The sequence below is a fragment of the Xiphophorus couchianus genome, chromosome 13 (genome assembly GCF_001444195.1).
Source record: "Xiphophorus couchianus chromosome 13, X_couchianus-1.0, whole genome shotgun sequence".
NCBI lineage: Eukaryota > Metazoa > Chordata > Actinopteri > Cyprinodontiformes > Poeciliidae > Xiphophorus > Xiphophorus couchianus.
This window is the reverse complement of record NC_040240.1, coordinates 11,777,299-11,802,904: the sequence shown is the minus strand read 5'-3', so window position 1 is coordinate 11,802,904 and position 25,606 is coordinate 11,777,299. Positions and strand designations below refer to the sequence as shown.

At 38.8% G+C, this 25,606-nt stretch overlaps 2 protein-coding genes across 4 annotated transcripts in view; one reads left to right on the top strand and one right to left on the bottom strand.

Annotated features, from left to right (window-relative positions):
- Positions 1-25,606, bottom strand: part of aunip (aurora kinase A and ninein interacting protein) — a 954,922-nt gene that overhangs the window by 546,280 nt on the left and 383,036 nt on the right. The gene's annotated exons all lie outside the window — the stretch shown is intronic.
- Positions 1-25,606, top strand: part of runx1t1 (RUNX1 partner transcriptional co-repressor 1) — a 74,182-nt gene that overhangs the window by 21,701 nt on the left and 26,875 nt on the right. For all 3 annotated transcript variants that reach the window (XM_028036551.1, XM_028036552.1, XM_028036550.1), the window contains exons 2-3: positions 19,650-19,787; positions 22,612-22,853. In XM_028036551.1, the coding sequence (XP_027892352.1) occupies positions 19,650-19,787; positions 22,612-22,853 (380 nt within the window). The remainder of the gene's footprint in view (positions 1-19,649; positions 19,788-22,611; positions 22,854-25,606) is intronic.

Below are 25,606 nucleotides of genomic sequence, written 5' to 3'. Positions count from 1 at the left end.
GCTTGCACTGTAGTTGTCCTTGTATTTTATTATTTTACAAAATTGTTCAAATGGCAGAGAAATGCCTGTCTAACCAACTGGCACAATTACAGGTATTACAAAATACAGACCAATGCAAACAATCACCCACTATTTGGAGTTATTTTTTTGTAAAGTTTTTGTCACTGTTGGGTGGGATTATGTGTTTTGGCAAGCCTCTGTCAAGTGTTTGTTTGGTTACCTGCAGCTGTTATTGCAAGGTACTCCTTTGGATGAGAGGGGGATAGCTGGACGGATTCCAGGAAATCAGCGAACAAGTCGGTTGAGGACAATGCGTTATAACGATCCCTCTACATCAATGCGCCAAAAGCTCGAAGGAAGGAGCCATACTCGTAGATCGTGTGGGCTGATGGATCCCTAGGTAACTCTGGGGTTCCTGGCATCTTTGCTGAAGGCAATCAATAACAGATATCTGATTACAATGACCAAAGAGTGGGTTATGAAGTTAGGCTGCCAACTGTTCGTTAAATGGAAGAAATCAAATCTGTGTGTGCTCATGGAAGCTTTTAAACGTAGTGTACATTTGTGTGAACATGAGTAATTTTGGAGTAGCTATTCTCAGAGGAGCTGATGGATGCTCTCTTTCATCTCTTATTGTATTTCTTCCACTTCCTCTCCATCCTCCATTACTGGCATTTTGCGCCGCACACCAGGGAACAGGAGCCGTGTTGTCTTGCAGTAACGTTAAGATGCTTTCCCTCTCGTACTTGCTTTGGTCGGAACACAGTCACTCAGAGAAAGGGGGGATGTAAATGCAGTTAAAAGGAGGATCAGGGGAATTTTCAATGCCTTTTTTCTGTCTTCTCTCTGTGCTCCTGAACCCGAGAAATGGGATTGTGCGAACGCGTGCGCCTGTGTGCAGATGCCTGCAAGCTGACAGGGAGTGGAAGCTCAGACATATGTTAATCAGATGTTGTGATGATGGCAGAGCAGAAGGAGTGAGGGGGCAGAGGGGTGAGATGGAGCACTGGAGAGAGGAACGAAGGGTGAAAAGAAAAGATTTTAGCAGACAGCGTGAGAGAGAAGAGATAAGTGAGAAAGCATGGAAGGAGAGGGATGTGGACTGGAGAGATGAGGAGTTGAATAGAGGAAATTGTTGGAAGTGGTGGTGCAATAGATTCATTTTATATCTGGAGAAAACAATACTGAGAAACAGTCCGTTTTTCTTTAAGTTTAACAGCTTTTTTCTTAGGGCAGCATGATTTTTGGAAAACATGTCAATCTTGTTGGATATTGGGACAATGACATTGCAATTGATTTACATCTTTACATCTGGGATCATCAGTCTCTCCTAAGCTCAAGCACACTTAGGTTATGTAGCAGGTCAATGATCAGAAGCACACAAACAAGTCCAGCTCTAAGTGGTTTCAAAGAATGTTAGAGTGGTTCAAATTAAGCATCTTAATCAGATTAAGATGTTGTGGTGTGACCATTAGTGAGTCTTTGAGTGGGCCACAATTCCTGCACAGTGATGTAAGAAGCTAATCACCAGATTTAACAAACACTCGATGGCAGATGGTGCCAAAAGGTGGCACCAGCATAAATTTGGTATATGGGGTAATTACTTTTTCACATAGTGTCAGATTTATTAGGAAAAACAGCTTTTGGTATTTACTCAGCTTTTCTTATTTAAATGCAAAACAAGATCTGTGGACAATATGAATTACAGAAATGACACAAACCACCTGATAAATCGTTTGTTTTGTGCTGTCAGCTTTTGTGTGCTGTGTTCAGATTTTCAGTTTCAGCCACTACTACCTTGCTTAAGTCTTTCTTATAAAAATATAATTTTAATTTCACTCACATTTGTTCAACATTTGTTTTATTGCCGAAAATAAAAGTACATGACCGTAATATTTTTTATTTTGACACATAAACTTGTTTTGCGTTTTGTAATGTCGAGCCCTAGCCTAACATGGACCACGAATATGAAGGTTACACACAGGGAGAAAATCGTGTGGCTCGGGGGAGGAGGGGGAGCATAACACAGAGAAAACGAGAAGTAGAGAGAAATTATTACAGAGAGGTGGAATCCAGGAGGGAGAGGAGAGAAGAGGAGGTATGTGGGCCATTTCCACTCGAGAAAGAGTTCAGAGGGGGTCGCAGAAGCAGCAGAAGGCTGCTCCAAATGGATTTTCCTTGTTTGTAATGAGGCTCCTTCTTGCAGAGCATGTGGTGTGTTTGAATGGAGAGAGAAAGACAGACGACGTGGCAAAAAGAGATAGAGAGGTGGCAAAAATGGTTGGATGGTTTTAGTATGACAGGAGCACCAGGAGGAAGGAGGCAAACTAGTAAGACCCCGGGTGATGAGACGTGGGAAGTGGGAAAGTGTTCAGTCATAGATCTTTCGGATGTTATTGTGCAGTAGCCAGAGAGATGAAAGAGGCTGGGAGAGGATGAATGGTGGGAGGAACAATCAGTTTGTGCAAGTAGAGATGATCACAGAGAGGAAATGAAATAGATGTTACACAGATTTGAAGGTAAAGATGTTTTAGACTTAAGATATTGCACTTGGCACAGCCTTTTCAGATTCAAAAAGAAAAAAAAAATCAAAGAAGTATTGGGGTATGTAGCCTTTGCCTTTATCTTTTAAACTAGTTGCTTGAGGCACATGTGAAATCACTCCAATGCAGGGAAAGCAGCATGGTTGTGGTTTTATGTAGCCTTTAGTTTTAGGTCAGAGCAATTTAATGAGAAACACATGATGGAGACCTTCATCCCAAGGAAAATCTGAAAAGGCAATGACCTGTTTGAGCCCGTCTTTGATGTGAACTCTGGTTCTGTACTCGGGCTACCTTCCTGCCTCTTTTCTCCTGTCTTATTTTCCTCTCCTATCCACTTTACTATCATCTTGTTAAAGTACTTTTGTAACCAATTCTGTCTCTAAAATGGGTTTGACTTGTGTTTATTTTCACTCTCTGTTCAGAAGAGTTGCACGGTGTAATAATTTGAGATGTTTAGTTTCTAATACAGTGGTGTAACAATAAGGTATTAGATTTTTAAAGTGTGATCAACTTGGGCAAAAAATACCACAGATTTTTGTTATAAAAAAGTCTTCCAAAAATAACATTTGTTAAACTTCCTAAATAATGCAAGGGATGTTACTGCTTTTGTTGACCACAAGCCACTCACCTTAGTCTTGGCCAAAGTGTTAGAACCGTGGTTGGTGCAGTAACAGCGGCACTTGTCCATCATTTTGGAGTGTACCTCAGACCTTCAGCATTTCCTCAGGGGCCATTAGGTCATGCAAACATGATCCAACATGAATCATGTTTACATTTTGGAAGAGGTCTCCTTTCATGAAAGTGGTGCAACCCTTCTTGGTGATGTCACAACCAAGAGTCCTCGGCCTTCGGTTTATATTTGCTGGCGTTTGAGTTTTCAATGCAGTTCATTGCCTTTCACACCCGGGTGTGAAGTTTGTGTGGCCGTATGTCCATGGAGATGTTTGTCAGCATGTCGAGTTGCAATGGCAAACCAAGGGGATTCCACAGGGGATGTTCAAACATGTGCACATGGACTTATTGAATCCAGTTCTACCATTCAAAGCTCTATCAGCCAGCTGACCAGCAGTGTGAAACAACGAGTGGAAAGAGGGCAATGCTGCATTACTCTATGCCCCATACATTCAGGGAAGAATATTGCTTGAAATATTTATTAAATGTCAACACAACAGTGCAACTTAAAAAATAGACACAAGCAAAGGACATTTTCACATAGGGGCTTATAATATCTCACACTTTCAACGTGAGCAATTCTGGCAGTAACAGAATTGCTCTTTACAAGAGAAAGTTTGTGTTTTAAAGAAACACCCTACTACCACAATGTCTTATTACACCCCTACTTCACCCAAAATGGGTTTTTTTATTATTGTTCTGTTTCCTTTTCTTGTTATTTGTCCCAAATTAGCAAACATTACATTACCTGAAATTAAATAGGAATAATCCTTATCCTTTCTATAACTAATCAGGGGAAGAGGCAAAAATGTTCAAAACACATACAGGGAGGAACTGGGGATTCTGCCCTGTTTGACCATACAATGAAAGGGTTTTTAATCTTACATTTTGTCATTTAAAAGCCAAAGTCAAGCCTGAGTGCACAGGTGGTCGTGACAAAATGATGGGAATCTGCAGCTTAGAAATTTCTTCCAATAAGACGTGATCTAACGGGAGAACGTGAAGAAAGAAGGAAAGGGCCGGAGCGTTTATGAGAGCAAAAAACGAGGGCAGAGAACGAAGCAAAGGGAGAAGTCAGAGGCAGTGCACAGATGGTGAGCTGTCAGTGGCCGGCTGTGCATTTGTCTGTGTGTGTGTTTGTGTGTGTAGTGCTCATACCCTTCATATTTGTGGATGCTACATGAATTCAGAGTGCATGTCTGCCCTTGCTTTCTTGTGTGCACCCATGCGTGTGTGTGTGTCTGTGCCCTCTGTGCTGAGGAGAGGTACTGTATGTGCGCAGAGCTGTTCTACCCAGATGGCACTGGCAAACAGACACTGCAAGGCTGGCAGAGTTGGCACGGCTATGCGGTGCACAGTTGGCACTAGCAGCCACCATGCTTTCCCCTATGTACTGAGAGAGAGTACCTGCTGCCATCCTCCTGAGCACCGACTGACTGTCTAGATCCTGATTTATTCCACTGATAAACCTTCTCTTTAACCCCGTATGAGAATAAAACATCTTTTGTATGCAAGAATCATTGTTCCCAAGCTGCAATTTGTGGTTCTGAATGAGCTTTTATGAGATTTACATGGTGCATAAGATTTACAAGTTTTTAAAGAAGGATTTAAAAACATGACACTATCCTTCAGTGTTATCTATAACTTTTACCTATTAAAATTTTAACTGTTAGGCTTCGGTAAAATTAGAAAGTCCTTTATGCACACAATGTTTTATGTTTTTGCTCTACTGCTCTTTATGGTTTAATACTGAGAACATAAAAAGTTGGTTAATTGGTCAGGTTGTTGTAGCTTGTAAATTACTCTTAAAGTGAAGTTTTTTTCAATAAAATAGATGGTAGTTCTCTTGTTTGTTTTTTGCTGCTGAAAATATTTCCACATAGCTATTTTTTTATTTCAAGTCAGTGAAAAATGCAAGAGCATTTTGTCAGCTTGCTTACTTGCAGCAGACCAACAAGTGTGAGAATACATCACTTTTTAGGTATCCCATAAAAATGGCTATAAACTAGGATAATGGAGTTATGGGAATTTTGTTGTGATTTTGACATAAAACCCTGACAGCAGTCAGTGCCTTCAATCATATAAGACAGAAAGCATCATGCTGTAACAGAAATTCAAAACACATCTTTGGCTTTTTTTAAATGTTTTCAGGTGTACACAGCTGCTTTGTAATAATTGTGTTCACTCTGTTGTTGCAGCAAGAGCTTTCATGTCTTAATTTCATTGTCAAATAACTACACACTGCTATGATCAGGCTGATCTACAGGCCTCGGCTGGCAAGATACCAACACCAGAGGCTTTCCATCTGAGCGCCTTGATGTTTTAGCTTAATGTGCGTGTGCGTGTCTGTGTGAAGCGAACAAGCAGAAACACACTATTCTGTTCAGCTACTGGGAATAAGGAACACATCCCTCCTTGCACAGATGCACGGGAATAGGTGTGTCTTCCTCTGTGTGGGCTTTGGTGGACTTTATGTTTCATATGCCATAGTCAGGAAGTGTAAACTAACCACAGATGTATGTGTTTGTGTGTATACTGGAATTTTTGTTGTTTTGGTGTGAGCAAGTCTATAAGTGTGTGAGCTTGTGGGGAAGCAGCTGTGCAAGCAGGAGCAGAGTGTGCCAGGTCGGGAACACTTAAGCAGAACTAAGACACTGTGCAAGTATGCGCACGTATTGGTGTGAGTCTCTATTCTGGAGCATATGTGTGTGCGCGTGGTAAGGCTTGCATGTGTTTGTGTTCTTGTATATAAGGAGGAGGGAGGGAGGGCTGAGGGTTTTGGGAGTGGGGAATTTGGCCACCCATCTGCGCTCGGCTATTTTGCTACTGTTTCTGCAGACGCACACAGACACACACACGCCGACACACACGCCAACACACAGCACTGCGCTCATACGCTCACACATGCTTAGTGCCGTGCCAGGCAAGCTGTTCACTAGCTGGCGCTGGCAGCGCTCCAGAGAGAGTGGTGGCATCCATCTGTAGAGCTGGAGAGCGATTAGGATGTGTGTGTGAGAGAGAGTCTGTGGGTGTGTATTTGTGTTTATGCCATGGGAAAACAAAACAGCGGATCTGTGATGATGCTATTAGCCATCTCCCCATTCAGAGTTGCGTTCTCTGAAAAAGCTGCTGGTGTTTGATGGACAGCGGGGAGGTCGATGTGAGGGGGACAGTGATCTGAAGCGCTTGCTGCAGGACAAAAACCTTGAGGCATGAATGAGTTTTACCAGCACATTGTACATATGTTATTGGGCCGACAAAGACATCTGCATTTATTTATTAAATGTAGCAGGTTATTTTTCTTCTTACTTCTGTCATTCGCTTAAGGCTACATTGATGTTTATATTTTATGGAACAAAGATTTTATGTAACATAGTTATTTAAAAACATTTTATAGAACATTATTTCCACTGTCACAAAAAGCTGACCATGTGTTTTCATATTCTTTTAAAAACTGTGTACTTGAGGGGTATTACAACTTCTAATGTAAGAGCCTCTTCAAAATAATACTAAGAGATGTAGAAAAATATGCTAAGAAAAATATTCAAATTAGGCTTGAATCTACTACTCTTTTCTTCCTGTCCTGGATTTACAGATTTAAATGTAAATTTAGAAATTTGGTGGGAAATAATAATTTTTTTAGCCAAATGTGTGTTAATAAAATTATTTATCTGTTCTTATAAAAAATGCCAATTAATAATTATTTTCACTCTTCTCAATAATTAGCAGAACATTTTTTATTGGGACTTCCTCGGCCAATTTGACGACTTTTCTTTAGTGATTCCTATTTGATTCCAGTTGAGAGTCTTAGGGAACATGTCATTATGTCATATATTATACATTAAATCTAAAACTAAAAAAGTAGTTTAGACAGATATTTAACAGAGGTCTGAGTAATCGTGGGCTTGCCTTTAAATGCACTGAACCCATATTGACTCTGATCTGTGGGTTAACGATTGACAGTAAACTGAGACATTAAAGGTCTTTATATTTGACTTTCATGGATTGGGACTTGGATAATCCATCTTCCAAGTACAAAATGTAATGCACCATAGCAAAGGCCCAGTCCTCACTAACACGAAACATCACATAGAACAATCACACGTACTTTACTTTTTAATGTTAAGCATGTGAATGACATGGTTAATAATTGGAGTAATAAAAAAAAATACATGTTCAAAAAGATTCAATAGACGGAGCTTGATTCCTATCAAGCCTCTTGTACTCTTTACTTACAATCCAGGTTCGAACCTCCTACAACTTCCACCCGATTTTTTAACAAGCCAGTAATTTGACGTTAAAACAAAAACAGTCTTTAAATAAAATGACGGCTGCATTTTTGTTACTACATACTGCTTCTGTAGATTGAAACATTTTATTTTTACCTCCTTATCTCTTTTATGCTTGTTGGTGAATGGATTCAGATGGCAGTGAGTTGACTGGGTGACGACACAACAAAAGGAAAAAAAGTGATTAAAAACAAAAGAGCCCAGAAGAAAGTGTGTAGACTTCAAAGAAACACCAGTGACCTGCGATGGATCGTCGCAGTACTGACTGTACTATCCCCTGCTGCCTTTGCCTCTGGCTGGTCTCCACTCACAGCCATTAGCAAACTACTGTCACGATGTTACACACACATGTACACACACCCACACAGCCATTCTGTCAACCTGGTAATGCCCCTCTCCAAGGTCCCACAAACCATAACTCTGGCTTTCTGCTCACCAGATGTGACTTGGGCCCTGTTGTTTTTTTTTAAACACCTTCTCTTGCGGGGCAGAAGAGGAACGGTGGTGAAGAAAACAGTGTTAAAAGAATAGGGAGTAACGTTTTTCAGAGAACAGGGGTGAGGGGCTAAGTCCGGTTTTATGTTGTGCAAATCTGGTTCTGCTTAGCAGGGCCCTGGAACACATTTTATAAATTGCAGACATATTTTTTCAAAGCATTTTTTTTTTTTGGAGGGAAGATGGTTAACTAGCAGTAATTCTTAACACATGGCAGCAGTCATGTGATATTCTGAAAACTTTTTTTTTTTTCTGCTTCCATCATCTGCTGCTCACATTTGATTTCCACATCTGTCTCTCATGAACAGTAAATGTTATCTCCTAATTTCAGTCTCTTTGCAGCATCCTCGCTTCTCTTTTTCTGCAGTCTTCTTTTGTTTGTTGAACTCGTTCCCATATCTGTTGCAGACCTCAGGCTCTCATCTCAGTCTGTTTTTCCACAACACTCAACTTAACCACTATGCAGTGATGCTGACATCTCAGCTTGAAAAATGCTAAACAAAACTAGGGCTGCACAATATTACAAAAACACGCAACAACCTAGGTGATTGTTGCGATAACTATATGACTTGTGACAGATAAATTATTTAAGTATTTATTTTTTATCCAGCTTCTGGAAAAAACACAATTTAAAAGCAAAAGTTTTATTGAAAATGTTGCCCCTGGTCAACATCTGCTGTTTTGGTATTGAAAAAAGCTCAGTTATAGGCTATTAGTGCCTTTACCCACTTACCAACTTTTTATCTTTTAAAACTTTTTATATTAAACTACAAGTGTTGTGAGCACAGAGAGTGTGAGTGTAAAGTTGTCGTAAAATATTTCACCCTAACCTTAATTTTTAAAACGCAATGTTTTAAAAAAAATCTGTTTGGCACTGTAGACTCAAAGAAATTTGAGTTTCTTTTCTAAAAAATGTCTTTTAGTTTTTTTTTTCTCCGATAACTGGGGTCAGCATAGCTGAAGACACAAAATGATTCACTGATGTTTTTTTTCTTATTGCTACCACACTTATCTTACTAAATGCAGTGCTGTATTGAAAAATGTTTTTACTCAGCTCTAAATGTAAAAAAAGAGAAATAAGATTACTTTGTGAAATAATAAATCCTGTCATGTCTTTAAAGTGTGTGCCACTGTTGATGTGCCTCTGGCTTAAATAGTGTATGTGTTTTGGGTTAAAGGTTTTAAGATTCTCTGTGTTTGGATGGGGTATGCCACTCTTACTAGATATCTTGACATTTGTTGTATTTTGGGGGAGGGGCAGTTTAGGCAGGAAATACATTTTCTATCCTCTATTTCAGAGGGGTAGTGGGTGATAACTTCAGTTTCAAGCATCAGGCATCCAGAAGTGAAAAAATCTTTATTTAGGCTGATTGTTTGCATGGTGTGCATGAGATTAGGTCACTGAATGCTTATTGTTGTGATTTGAGTTGTTTGAATAATGTGTAAGAACTGTGGCACTCATGTTTTAAATTTTAAGTATGTCCAAAAATACGGTGGCTTGATCAAATTATTAATACTACAATCTGAAATGTGTAAAAAGGCAATACTGGAGCATTATTTAGCTGTAGTAAATAATGTAACACTGTGCTTCAGCATTCCTGAAGCACACAACAGACATTATACCCCTTTCAGACATTGTGGCAGGGGTATAAGATTTGGTGGATCTTTAAGGGATTTTGAATGTACTTATGCTTATACTTATGCCTCACAGTGACAGACGGATTTTTACATTTTGTGCATATTACTAAAGGGTGACACATTTGTATAACGTGAGTAAGAAACATACAGGACTATTGTTTTTTTATGAAAAAACGAGGAACCTACTCTGTTCGTCGCTTTAACTGTTGAACATAGTAAATACTTCCACAGCATGTATGCGTGAATTTACTGATTTTCTTACATTTTTGTAAGAACAAGTCCAACTGTATCACATTTGTAATTTTATTCTCTCTGTATTTTTCTTTGCATTACTTTATCTCGGTTTCATTTATCTTCTACCTGGGCCTGTATTTTCTGCCTTTCATTTCCATTGCCGGTCTTTTGCTTTTTAGCATTCCACAGTTAAAGTCTGCATTGCAACACGATGTGGTAGGAGTGTGTTTGATTTGAGAGAATGCATGATGGGATCTCTGTGAATCATTTTTAATGTTACTTAAATGGCTGCTTCCTCGCTCTGCTAGTGAGACTTTATTTCAACAGATGGGTTAAACAGACATTACTATAAATCTGTTGTTTAACGGTTTGTTTCCATCAACGAGGGGTTCGAGTGTTATTCGCCATGCATGTTTTACTGTCCAGCATGTTTGTGAGAATGTGTTGCGTGTTTTGCAGGGTGTGCGTGTGCGCGACCATGTGTGTGTCAGTGTTTGTGGGACTGAGCAGATGGCGTTCAGACCTCTGCGTACGGTCGAGAAATCTCCTTATGTTCTTCTGAAACAAAAATGCAGATAAGGTGGGAGCTGCGGAAGACAGTCAGCACTGATCAGCAGCAGATCTATTCCCATCGTGGGCCATTAAGATGCGATTCAGGTCACCTTTACTCATGTTATAAGAAGTTATATGGTAAGCAGAAAGACTTCTAAAATAAAGTATTAATCTCAGGTAGATAGAGAGCCTTTCAATAGCTATTATACCTCTGAATTATTTTTTATGGGTAAGAAAAATCAATTTAATGTTTTCCCCTCTCTTTGCATTAATAAAAGATAAGCGCGTAGGAGAGCAACATTTTAGAGGAAAGAAACAAACGATATTAATGTTTCGTTTAGTGAGGCTTGAGTGAGTGTATAAAGCAAGTATTTCATAAAACCAAAATAGAAACTTTGCAATGTTGCTCCAAGTGTATATGGAAATGATTTCCTGACCTATGTTCCAGCACCATTCAGTGTGATGTTGCTGGGAGACGAGATGACTTGGCAGCCACAGATGAGATTTAACAATGCGTGATCATCAGCCTGTGTTGACAATTTTAGGAAGTGGAGGAAAAGATTAAAGAGATGAGGCGGAGTAAAAGAAAAGAGGAGAGCACAACGGCTTGGGATTTTCTCTGCATCCTGAACCTGTTTGGGAGGGAAATAAAAAATATGATGGCAATGACATCTATGTGTGGGGGGGAAAGAGAGAAAAGAAAGTTTTTTCTGTTTGGTGAGCAGTGTGCGTGCTTGCAGCTGTGTGTTTGAGTGTTGTTTTGTGGGGTTGCGGTAGGGCGTTGCATCCATATATCTTCTTGACAAGCGGGTGGAGTTTGATGGGACATGCTCTGCATACTGCTCCATCTGGCTGGGTATTTGCGTGAACCAGTGTGTGTGTGTGTCTGTTACGCTTCTTGCATACAGATAGATCTCTCCTGGTTCTGTGCGTACTCAGTCTGAATCTCAATCAGTGCACCTTTCCCTCTGCAGTGCTCCTTTAACATACCTATCCTTTCGTTCTCTCCACTGATATCCATCTCTTGTGTCTGTGGCCCCTTTCTTCTCTCCACATCTGCAAGCAGCCAGCACAAAGCGTAATCACAAGCCTCTATCACACCATCTCACTATCACTTCATCTCTTCCATTACCTGCTCTGTCTCTTCGCACATTACCATGTACTGGGTGTGTGTTTTGATATGGTACACCCAGAGGTTTCATTCTGCACAAACATTGGCACACTGTGAACATGAGTGCAGGATTTCTTCAGCTTTGGTGCCTCTGTCGCCTACATTTCAGTGTGTGAAAGGATTACATGACTGCCTGTGTGATCATGGCATATGTACAGAGGCGGACCCGGAATGTTCAAAGCCCTAGGCAGAATTTATTTTGGGGCCCCTTTCATGCGGACTATGGTTGATCTTTTTTTTTTTTTTTTCTATTTAGCACATAATTATTGAATAATGTAGTTTATGAAAAACATTACTATTATTATTATTACTATCGATAATAATATTTGTAGCAGTAGTACTGATAGTATTACAAATATATTTCAAAATAAAATCCTCAGTTATTATAGTTTAGATTGTTGCAGATTTTGCTAGATAAAACACAATGTTAGCCCTTCCAAATAAAGCTCCTATAGTTCCTTCAAAATAAAAAGCTCAACTTTTTAATTGTAAATTGTAAAGTCAAAACAGTGATAAGAGAATGTTTCTGTTGATGTTTTGAAACAGCTTTCAAATTTTCAAAGTAAAAGTTATACTTTTTCATCGTTACATTTTTACAAAGGTATCAACATTTCTGCTTATTGTTATTGTTATTGCTGATCTACTGATACGCTCTTATGTTGTCCGTGAAACTCGGACAAAAAAAATCCATAAACCACGTTTAAATTAGAATTCTGCTATATTCAAAGTTTCAAGGTTTTAGTAGTATGTGTACAACTGTTGCATGTGTAAATCTGACCTGTGGGAATTCAACTCTAGGCAGGACTTATACCCCCAGGCTAGCCATAAAAACCCACGATTTCCCCCTACAGAATAATGCTAATTTGTTTCTAATTGATGCATACATTTGCCCACACTGACTGTAAAACTCTCCGTGCTGCAGCCACCAACTCTTACCATGCCATCCATCCATTTTCTTACATCCTTGTCCCTAGTGGGGTCGGGAGGTGCTGGTGTCTATCTCCAGCTAACGTTCCGGGCGAGAGGCGGGGTCACCCTGGACTGGTCGCCAGTCTGTCGCAGGGAAACACAGAGACAGACAGGACAAACAACCATGCAAACACACACTAGGGAGAATTTAGAGAGACTAATTAACCTGACAGTCATGTTTTTGGACTGTGGGAGGAAGCCGGAGTACCCGGAGAGAACCTACACATGATTACTCTTACCATGCACCAATGTCAATTTTACTGGGTTAACTTATAAAAAAAGAATCTCACCTGGCACATTATCTCATCATTGTTTGTGTGTTAAATGGTTAAAATCATAGCACACAACAAGACACAAACAAGCAAATATAATTCTGGCTCATAAAGTCGTCCATGCAGATTGTTTGACATTATTTCCTGGTGATATTCTTTTTCAAAACACCAAGTGTTCGGTGGTGTTGCCTGTGCTTCACAGGATGATTTGAATACAAAATGACCCCTGGCTTTGAGCGCGATGATGAAATATACACCAGTTTGATATAACGTTGTATTTTTGCCTTGAGTATTGGGTTAGCAAAGTCCTCTCTATAACACGGTGAACTGCTTCTCAGGGACCACGCTCTCCTAGATAACGTTCATTGCAACAACCTTGTTTGAGGCAAGTGATGTAACTTGGATGTAACGTTGGAAAAGGCATGAATCTCAAGTCAGTAGGGGGATAAAAATCTCCTTTCTTTGAGCTTGGCTGAAAGAGAAGCACGAGCAACGGGGAGGAAAAAAAGGCAAAGAAAGGGAGTGAAATTTTACAAACATCGAGGATCACGTAATCATGGACGACGCAAACTTGGCTGATGTAAGTGTGAAGACATATCTGTGTGTGGCAGGTAGTTGTCCGGGGTTCTGTCTTGTTTCTATGATTGATTAAAGAAGTTAAAAATTCAAACAGCTCAACCTTTACTTTTATTTTTTCAGAAGAGGTAGGCTTTTGTAATCATGGTTATGAGAATAGAGACAGGTTAGCTTTTTATTATCTTTTCATAACAGACAAAGTAAAGGCCAGTACATGGCGGCTTTGGACGTCCCCAAGGGCAAAGGTAACCAAGCCTTTCAGTGATTCCCAGTGCAGCTGCTTCAAAGTCAACATTAGGAATGATTATGAACAATTATTTTTTTATTTAAATTCCTGCTCAGTTTTTTCTCTCACTCTCAGCACTTATCAATCTCACAATCAGGTTCCAATCAAGGGAAACACTTCTTTAAACGGTAAAAAAAAAAAAAAAAAAAAAAACTCCCCAGCAACTTGCAAGTGATTGTCATGTAAACAAAACAAACATGAGTTACTTTCTTTTGGGGACTCCGAGTCGCCCTTTCGCCAGTTTGTGTTCACTGTTTCATACCCATTTTGTTTAAAAAAATTTTTTTATTTAAATATATATATAAATAAATTGTGATCTTAGATATAATCCTAAAACTGTCTGTATGCAATTTTCTTATTGTTATTGATTGTGGTTAGAATCACTCTTTGGGCCAGATTGTGATCCCCTGATCAAACTCAAAATAACATTAAAAACCTCCTGCTGGTAGAAAAGTGATGAGAGGAAGTGGTAAAATATTCATCATAGCCTTTTTGGCTATTTTTTTTTGAAGGCCGTGTCAGAGCAATTCCTTATCATATGTAGATCATACGAATACATAAGTCATAAGAGGACCACAAACCAAAATATTCAACATCATTCGATGATAATTAAAATCACCTGTATTGGTGACTGAAAAAAAAAGTTGAATATATGAATACAATAAGTTGCAATGGTAAGCTGTGGGTGTTAGTTTATTTTTGCCATAATAAATTATTTGTTGTTCCAGGCAACCTATTCTATATTGATTTCTGTTTGTAGTGTGCAAAGGCCAAAACAAATGGTAACCAATCCAAAATTGCTCTGACGTTGAGTGTTGCATGTAAAGTTGCAGTATTAATATTCTTACAAGATTCTTGATGTTATTGTTTGCACTTTGATATGTTGGAAACAGTCCAATCTATTTTCTGTTGACTAGAGTTGGTCCACCTTATTTATGTATTTATTAAAGATTCTTGAGAAAACTTGAGTTGCTTTCAAAACGTTAACATTGTTGAAAGCACTTTTTATTTATTCACAAACAGAGGATTGTTATTTTCCAATGCAGATCTGAGAGGTTTAACTAAAGATAAGTTATCGTGGGGAAAACTGTGAAAGTTTTGGCATGTTCATGAATCATTTATTCATTTGAAAACTAAGTAAAGCAAGTGTGTTGCATAGGGACCTCACAAAGCTAGAAACAGCCGTTTTGAGATCGCTATAACTAGAACTATGCTCTTAATGTAAAACTTTACCAATAACCATGACTGTATACGTTACTCTTAGTTACTTTAAGTAGTTAACCTGAATTGCCAAACAATTGAATTGCATTCAGTCATACTAACATGTAAATCCAGGCTGGTATCAACTTCTAAAAAATGTCAGAATTCAAAAGTGATAAAAATTCTCCCATCAGCTTTCATAAGTTACCAAAATTAATTTACTTGTGTTTATGCTTATGATGACTGGTTCCTATCACAATAAGTTTTTTTGTTTATTTGATAAACAGTACAATATTGCCCTTCCTAATTCCGTACCGTCGTTAATCAATAGATGTTGGAATTACTTTAAATTACTGGATGTCAAATCCATCACAAAACAGGTAGATAGAATTTGATATATGTTCTATACAACATGCTTTTCTCTTACCTAAAAACTACCAGATGACTCAAACTGTAAAGGTATGAAACTGGCCCAGCCTTTGGGAGCTTGTGAGTCAATTAAAATCCAAGTAACTCTACTTTATTATGATAGACGGGAAACGATATGCAATGAGACACCATCGCAGCACTTATAGTCTCTCGAGTATATCTTATTCAAACCACCTCATCTACCAATATTTGTACTAAAAGCTCTTTTATGCTGCAGTAGATGAAGAAAAAAAAATCATGAATGGGGAGGCTAATGCGAGTCATTTATCTCTGTCATCTCCAGGCGTGATCGATAGGTTTAGCACCCCTTCTGTCCAAGCGAATCAACACATTGAAGAGACTCTTCTGTTCCCTCATATCTAATTGCTGCCTCTTCAACAACTGTTCTCATCCTCTTCAATCCATTAACTGCTGGACTACAGCACTTCTCAGAAGTCATAATGTGAGTTAGGTAAAGTCAAAGCACTCATCGCCCTCCCTCCACCTTCCCCTTTCCATTAAGGCTCTGCACATCAATACCCGTCTGTCCTGGACTGCCATCGATTGGCCACAGATCTGGTGCTTGCTTTCTTTATGATTTTATACAGTAACAGGACTAATAAATGGACAATAGCTGTGCAGTCGGCCATTAACTTTTAACAGATGCATTAGACTGGACGAGATGCCCCATATTTCAAGGTTGTTTAAGGTTGCGTTTTGCTTCTAAATTATGCATGCAGAAGCAAGTGCTTCATGTGGTTCAGCAATCTTCTATAGCTGTAATAAAATGAGAGCTTGTCTGATTGTTTGCCTGCTCCTGTCTTAAGATATACATGCCATATTCATGGGCACAACTCTGTCAGTTGTTTTCAAGCACCAGCTTGAGTTGTGTGATGTATTTTTATTTTTTCCAATTTATGTTGTTGACCTGAATTCCTATTGATTCAAGAAGCACAGCAATTGTAGTGACTGGATGCCACAGGCCCTTGTTGGTTAGCATGAAGCCATCAATTTTATTCCACTTACATGCCGTGTAGTGCACCCAATCAAATCAGACGGCGAGACGGAGCTGTTTGTAAGTCACACAGTTCATGTGTGTGATAACATGTTATTGTCTGGAGGCTCGTGCGCACAGGTTTTTACACCAACTCATTCCTTATCCTTCATCTTCGTCACCTGAGGGACCGCAGATGAGTTTCAAAGGCTTGCAGGATTTGTCTCTCTTACCTCAGTGCAATCATTATGCTGACCCAGGTGTTATCTACCAATGATAAGCCTGTAACCAAACTCATCTCTTCATCCAATCACGAGGCACGTGTTGGGGGGATTTTCAAGATTAGTCTTTCTGCTTAAAATATTCAAGTTTGGCCAGATATTTTGCTTAGAAGAACATAAGAACATAACTAGCTGGAAAACCACATTTTATTTTTTCCACATCCTGAAACAGGAAGCCAATTCTGTGACCATTTTATACAATGAATGTAGGAACTGCTTTCTCTGTACAAAGGTGTTGTCACACATTTTTTGCCCCACAAAACAAATATTAATGATCAGGAAAAAATAAATAAAAATGCATAAACAATTCTAATAAATTTGGATGATTAGCATACTTAAAAATTGGTTGCATTTTATTATCAAGTGTTTTTGATGTTGAAAGCTCTCAGCTGGTGGAAATTTGTAATTTGCTAGTGCAAGATGCAGGATAGGAGGGTCACAATATCAAAAATCTTATTTTTCTCAGCAAGAAGCCATCTTATCTTAAATTTTAAAAAGAAAGTCAAACCAAATTTACATTTGTCCTCATTAATTTTTACCACAAAAAGGACAAGGGTTTTGTATTTCAGTTCAACATTGTTTTTGGTTTTAAAGCAAAAGTCTGATTGTTTTTTTTTTAGTTTTTTGATATGAACATCCAACTGCTGTTAGTTACACAAAAATGAACAGATTGGGTGAATGTTTTAAAATGTAATAATCACTGAATGACCATCATTCCACCTGCTGATATCATACTTCTTCTGACAAATGCAAAAGATTAAAGTAATTGCTCTCAACTTCTGAATGCTGATTTTCTGCTCCTCTTTATGACGGGAACAAATTAACTGGGCCAAAATGACCCCACAATCAGGAAAAGTAAAACACAGAACAATTAGCAGCATGAGCTCAACAATATATTGGAATTGAATAATCACAGCCATGTGTGAAACTGTGGCTTTACTCGATTTAATTGGCCCGTAAAGCATATACAGTGTGAGGTCTTTCTTGTTTGAAGGGGAAATGATGACTTACCTGGGGTCATGATTTCCAGCTATCTTTTTTTAACGACCTTGTATTTTCGCAGATCATGTTGTAGTAGGCAGTGATAGTTGGCTACTAGAGGCAAGATTTATTTCTTCTGGCATTTCTGCTGAATTTGTTAAATACACAAGACAAGTTTATTGTGTCAAAATTAGAGGTAAAGCGTTCTTTGTCTGGCCTGGATGGAAATTATAAAGAAGGGTTTTGTGCTTTCATCACATTTTCCCATCAATCCCTAATTTGTATCGACTCTTGCAACACATATTGCATCATATCAGGTAGTTTAGGTAGTTATATTGTACTAGGTTCTGGCAGTGTAATCTATTAAACCATAGACATGTCTTAATAGTATGTTAAAAGATTTGCCTAAAGATTTTAGGTTTTGTTTTGAAGTTGGCTGTGCAACATGCATCACTGTTAAAAATATCATCCAGTCCACCATAAACAGCGTGGAGAACTTTTTCTAGAAAAGGCTTGTTGTGCTTTTTCATTGTCAATGGTATGTTTTCTGATATTGCTGAGTTACAATAAACACTGTTACCAACTTTAACATTGTGCATTATTAAGAGTTAATTATCAAATTTATGTGAGGAATAATTGAGTTCAGCCGACTGTCTCACTCCCAGCAACAATCAGGATCACCGCGTTCATCGGATCTTTTGAAAACTGCTCAAAGAGAAAAATATTCCATCAAGTGAAAGAAGTGCAATATAACTTACAATCACTATTTTCTGATTGTCCAAAACCTAATTCTCAGTTAAAGTTCACAAACCTTGCTTGAAAATCTCAAATCTTTCACACACTTACATCATTCTCATTCTGCTGTCTCTGCAGCCGGTCGATGTGTACTTTAGGATAAACAAATATGGTCCAACAGGGTAAATGGAAACCAGAGCTGTGGAGCAAACATCTCCATCTCTTGCCTGTCTCCCTGCTGAAAGCCAAGTCAGTGTGACTAAAATTCTTAGTCATGGTGCGCCGCGGCTGCTGGCAGCAGGGCTTGGAGCTAATAGGCTCAGACTATCCTGCCTATTTCATTTCACCTAAGCTTGACAGAATGACACTTTGGATTCAAACAATGAAATATAGCAGAGAAAAACACACACATCCCTAAACACAGTGGAGGGTCCAGTGGAAAATGTTCATAAGTGTTCCCCCCACACCCGAGCTGTAAAACAGGTATGACCTGAGTCCAGATAGACTGTCTGTTTGACTTCTTCACCATGTTGCATTTACTCCAGGGCTACAGCAACACTCTCGTTGTTACAGAATGTACTTTTGGTTCACCTTGTAGCTTTCCTTTTCTTGTCTCCCTTCGACTTCTTTTCTCTGTCTTTTATTTAATATAATTTCCTTTCCAAAATGTGCCACGGAGACATGATTTGATAACAGTCTGTTGATTCAATGACAGCCTTGTTACAGCTTTTTGCAAAAAGAAGCTCAGTATCTCCACTTGCACAATGAGGGGCTCTGCCCTTATGCGCACTGCAGGACTCTGATAAGGTCTTGTTGCCGTTCCCATATATTCAATATGTTGTGTTATCGCCTGAACAGCAAGCAACTGAATTAAGTGAAAACAGACGTATCAGAGAAAATGTTTTGGTTGTGATAATGAGTTTTATCTGTGAAATGTCTCCTTTCTGAGCAGATGTGAATATAACTTAGAGATACAAGAATTAAACTGTGGGAACGAGGGTGCGCATTAGTTTAACTGTAATGAACGATGCAGTCATTATCTCCGGGTTGGAGGGGTGTGGATTGGTGGGGGGTGGTTTTGTAAAAGTGGGGGTGTGTTGGAGGGCAGTATGATTGTTTTGGGTGACACAATGTGTGCTGGAATCAGAATCAAACTCCTCTTGCAGAGCTCATTTACACAGCCAATAGGTCACATAATGCACATGCAGCGTGGACACGTCGAGATCAAAACCGAGTCCGTTTAAAATTCCTTGCAGGCTTCGTCATCGATTCATATTTTGGACTCGTCTCGTGAAGATGTTTTCTTAACCGACCAGTGTTGTGACCTCTGCCTCTGATTTTATCTTTCATCAGATCGCACCGGGAAGCGTTCCACCATGCCCGACTCACCTGCGGATGTCAAGACACAGTCCAGGTTGACGCCCCCTACCATGCCACCTCCACCCAGTACTCAAGGGGCAACCCGCAACAGCTCCTACACACCCACCACATGTGAGCAGCGCTGTAATTCTGTATCACATAAGTCAGCACTTTGCTTCTTTGCAATGAGAAGAGATGAAAGAAAAGGTAAAAATAGATGAAGGTCTTTGACAGCAGCAAAAGTTGATGCCATACCAGGAGTTCTGGTCATTTTTTAGCTGAAGCTGAAAAGCAGTTGTCAGGAGATATTATGTATCTGCTTTCAGCATCGTTGAAATAAAGTAACTGTGTGCAATATTTTTAACATTTATTGTATAAGTAATTATATGACTACAATAACTTAATATGTACTGTACTAAGAAAATGTTGCTTAGAATTGTTTTAGAAGATCAGGGGTCAAAATCCCAAATGTTTCATAAGTTATGTGACTTAAATGTTGATCAGAACCACATTTATTGGAAGCAGAAAATAATATACAGTAATTTTTGATAGATGACAATATCATTGAAATGTCACTTCAGAAACAATATATAGATTAATTACACACTGACTGATGTTTTCAAGTCTGTATTTGTGTTAACTAAAACTTTTCCACTTACAGACAATGAAAACATAACATTTAAGATCAGAATACTAAATTAGACCAAAACATATTCAGAAATGTGGGCTTGTGTATGATACTGACTTAAAGGATGTTGTTTTCAAAAGGCAGTTTTAATCTGGCAAGCGAGCCACATCGGAATACATATTCTAATTTATTGAATGAATGCAGAATTATATTCATCTCTATGGAACATTTTAACATTTTATGGCTTTTTATCTCCAGAATTTATGAAGTAAATAAGTTACAAATGGTGAGTTTGCCAGTTCAAAATGGAAGCAGGAAGAAATGTAATGGAAAAAACTTGTGTCTGAAATGGGGACACAAAATCACAAAGGAACATACAGACCCAGAGTAAAATGCCATATTTTCCAGTCTAACTTTTTTTCACTTTATTACCTAGTTTTTAGTCTTTAAAGCAAGCCTTTTTAAGAGTTCGGGTCAGAAACTTCACTGAACCTCAAATAACAGCAGAACCTTAACCCACCCCTAAAGTAAGACCACAGTCGACCTGAACATTGCCTTAATTTCACCTTCGTTTTGAAAAATATTTATGGATGAGCTGACTCTTCCACAGGAGAGCTCCATGAGAAGACAGCTAAAGTATGTAAATATTAAAAAGGAGGTTAACATCACCTTAAGACTTTATTATCAAGTTGCATTGAGTCTTTTCCGTAAGGCAGAGCTCCCTCCGCTAGTTCATTAACACCCACGCTTACAAACTGCTGGAGCTTTGCCATGATACGCACATCACTGGCGATGAGCAAATTATACCCTTGTATTCTCTCAGAAGTAGATACTTAACCACTTTCATGAAGAGCACTAGAATCAAGGAATTTGAAACCATGTGGCTCAAAATGCTTCAAGCTCTCCAGTCTTATCTAAGCGGAGCTCCTTCTAGTCTGCAACAGAGTCTCTGTTTTGTTCTTTTCCAGCTTCAGACTTTCCTTGCACCCCTTGAACTTAATTTATACACATTTTTTTCTAGCCTTCTGTCTCTTTCTGCTGCAAACACTTGCACCCCACAATTAACGTCAATGCTTCCGTGCAATGAGGGAGGAAAGACCTGGCTCTCTCATTACCCATGCCAAAGGTTTTTTTTTTTTTGGTTTTTTTTTTTACAAAGCAGTTCGCTTTGATTTCCATCCGCCATAATTGTCACCAGATGCAGTTTGAATATCTCGTCTCTTTACAGTGGCGTCCTTGGACGGCGGCCAGAGGGGGAGTGAATGTATCGCTAGTCAGAGACTAATCTCATTAAAGAGAGAGCTTTATGTTGCCTTGTATGTCTTTGTACATCGACTCCCCCAACATGAACAAAGACACGCGACTGCTGTAGTCTCACTCTAGTGGGGGTCCCGCTGTCCCTGCTTGTTTAGACTGCAGAGGAGAAGGAAAGGGAGAAGGAGGAGTGAGGAGGTGAAATGTCTCCCAAGTGCTTTTCTGTGGGGATGACTTAAGGCAGTGGTTCTCAAATGGGGGTACGCGTACCCCTGAGGGTACGTGGAGGTACTGCAGGGGGTACGTGAAGCTTTTCAAAATATCTTTAAAAAATCAGTAGGCTCCTCATAATAAGTCTTGGGAAAAATTATTTTGTGAAAAGTTCGATAAAATATAAATGTGTGTTCATGCACTGAATTTTATATTCAGTATTTAGTTTCAATATCCTTTAAAATAAAACGGTTTGACTGGTTTTATACCTTCCTGGTGGTCACCGTCTTCTGTTTTTCTTTTTTGTTTAACCATGCAATGTTTGTAATATGGATGTATTTGTCAGGTTCACTGATATAAGTTGTTTGGCTTTAATAAATCAGACAGTGATTTTACAGCACTGTACCTCTTTTTAATTCCAAAAATGTTTTGCCCGTGTCAGGGGGTACTTGACTAAAAATATATTTTTAAGGGGGTACATCACTGAAAAAAGTTTGAGAACCACTGACTTAAGGGATCAGAAAAAGCACAGAAATTGCAAACAAATGTAGAGAGTGAAGAGTGTTAACAGTGGAGCGCACATTGCTTTGATTACTCGCTAAAACTCGGTGGATTGGATGAGCTGTTATCTGTCGCTAAATAAAGTGTGTTTGTTCAACTTATTAATACCGTTATCTCATTTGATTGGTCTCTTTTTTGACATCTTTTTTTGCTACTCTTCTTATCTCCTTGCCATAGTTAAAACTTGGATGGCTTGTACGCTCCTTCGAGAACAAACATCCCATTTTTTTGTGTCCTTCAATGTGAGATTTCAAAAATGTCAAGAATTAAGTTTCAAATTCTTCTCGTCTTTGTTTTGTGCAGTGACAAATGGCAGTAGCCACTCCCCAACGGCCCTCAACGGCGCGCCATCTCCTCCGAATGGCTACAGCAACGGCCCCAGCTCATCCTCCTCATCTTCGCTGGCCAACCAGCAGCTGCCACCGGCTTGCGGTGCCCGGCAGCTCAGCAAGCTCAAGCGATTCCTCACAACTCTGCAACAGTTTGGCAACGACATCTCACCCGAAATCGGCGAGCGAGTCCGCACACTAGTGCTGGGACTAGTGGTAAGTGTGTACGAGAATGGTGAAAGGGTTAAATGACTCCCAGAATAACTTTATTTTTAGAAGATACTCAGCAAGAATAACATGTTTAGTATTTCCCACTGAACAAAAAAGTGATTAAGAGAGCGCCTGTCGTTCATTAGTCACTTGTCATTCACAGTAAGCTGTTCTTTAATTGCGTTTGTACAGCAAGATTTTAAATACGCTAGGAATGTGTAAATGCCTTCTGTCTTAAGTGCTTTAGCTGACAACTTTTGTAAATTAGTTTTACATAAACAATGATGTAAATCAGTGTGCAGCTTGGTTCAGATCTCACCAAACAGCGTGTTATTACTGTTTCTTTTAAACATTGACATTTTAACTTTAATGAATACTGAAACTAGTACTATCATTTTACTATTTTATTCACGTTTTGCTGGTATTTTTGTCTGTTTTTTACCATATTTGGAGTTTTCTAATTCTCTTTAACATCTCTAATCACTGAGTTGTGTTATATTACTTTGCCCTGAAAATCTATAATAAGATGAGTTTTTTGCACAACATTGCTTTCAGGTTGGTCTGATCTGTTACCTGTCTGGTTTTCCTAACTTCATTCAGTTCCGCTGGAAAAATTTAATTCTAGACTTTTTATTAAATGATTGAACTTATATAAATTACGAGTTGTGTGCGTTTCACACAGTCACTTTATGGAATATGATTTCATTTTAAATCCCCTTCTAAACTAAAGCCATATAACTCAAAGAGTTTTATGAAAGGCTTGGTACAAATGAATAAATTAAAATACTATTTCAACCTTATATCCGATGCAGCACGAATGAAGCCTGCAAGCGTAAAAACACATTCAACCAACTGAGATTAGATAAAACAGATGTGTTCTCTAGCTTAGCCGACATGGATATATCAAGGCTGCGATCAGAGAAAATTTGAGCTTAATGAGCAGGGGAATACCGAAATAGTGATTGAATGTTGTGCTGAAAAGAGGAGGAGGCAGAAGAGATGAAGAGGAGAGAGGGGGAGATATTTTCTTAATTAACCACACAGAGTATAACCTGCTTTTGGCTTTTTCTATGTTTATTTTTCTCATCGCCTGCGTACGCACATGCCTCTCCTGTGTCCTTTTGGCTCGCACACCTCCCCACCGCATATCTCTCTGTTCTCCCTCTGTTTCATCTCTGCTATCAGCATCTCTGTGTCCCTCCTCCTGCCTTATTGAAAAGAGTGACACTGTTAATTAGTCGGTTGCGTGCAGGGGAGAGGGAGAGACGGAGGCTCAGGAGGTTTCACTGGCTGTCAAGAACAGCCCCGACGCAATCTGGGCGAACAGATGTAAGACTGAATGCAACAAAACTCAGGTCTGGGAAATAATTCAGAGTGCGAGGAGGAAAAATAATATCGTCTGCTTTTTCTTTTTTTTGTCACAGTGCCTGACTCGCTTGATTCTTTTCTTTTTTTCTCTCTGTCTCCCTTGTTTGACTGTTATTTTGCAAGTGTGCATGTTAAGCTCCTTTGTCTACTTGGTGCTAAAACTGAAAGCCGTATTATCAATCATTAAAATGGAAACAAAAGAAGATACAATCCAGATTTTACATCAACGTTTGTGTTTGTTATTAAGCAGAAAGATCTTAAAGTACAAACACAGATATAAAGAGATCGTTTTTGACTGCTGGGGGAAAAAAATAGCAAGAATAGGAAATTAGAAGGACATGCTTAGTAAAATGATCTCAGTTCCACTTGTTTTATCAGACATATGGTAACAAATCTGAAGTCAGGCTCAAGTAGGTCTTGTAGAAAAAATTATGTTAAAAAAATAAAACGGCGGCAAAAAATACAGATTATTTTTTCAAAAGCAGAGATGCTAGCAAAAAAACTTATGGCTTTCTTGAAAATCTCTAGAAGTGGCTAAAAGATTTTAGAACCTGTTAGACATTTTGCAGTACGACATTCTAATCCTCGGTTGGCAAATGAGCCTGTCTAGTGAAACCATACATGTGCAGAGCATGGAAATCTCCAGAGTGCCACATTTTGAAGCTATTTTTGAGAGAAAATAAAAGAAGAAATTACAAGAATATAAAAATGTGAAACTTTATTTTAATTCCCCACCTCTTGGATGGATGGATGGATGGATGGACGGACGGACGGACGGACGGACAAGCTCCTTAAAATTTTGAGCTTCCATTAACCTGGAAAGATGGTAATTTTGAATGAAATGAAAGGCTTGGTGTATTTGAACACATATGGAGGTACTCTGGAGAATCTCCTCACATCTCATTATGACTGCAGCTTTTGTTTGCATGTTTATGCTGATAATGTGTTGTGATGGACTTGATGTCAAGGGAAATGTTCTGTTAGGAAAAAATTAGAATGGCCAAATGCCCAAAAGCTTTTCTTTCTTTCTTTTTTTTGCACCAATGAATGCACACCAGGGTTTATTCATTTCTGGACTGTTGTGTTTTGCACTTGCTTATTTTCAGGATTCAGTTTATTTTATTGTCAACTTTATGGATGATTGCAGGTAGCCTAAGGATCCAGCAAGGATATTCTGAAAAGGCCTTAAAATAACTAGTTCTTTAAGGTGAAAGATCAAATCTGAGGTGTTTGTGTGCACTATAACCAGGGTAATAAAAGTGATGTATGTTCTGCCAGTCTTGGCAAGATCTGGAGGTCTGTCAAAAACTAAAACAGCAACGCTCTTATGACAAACTCCCCAAAATTCTTGGCTATGATGATTTATTTTGAATATTTTTCATTTAAGTCTG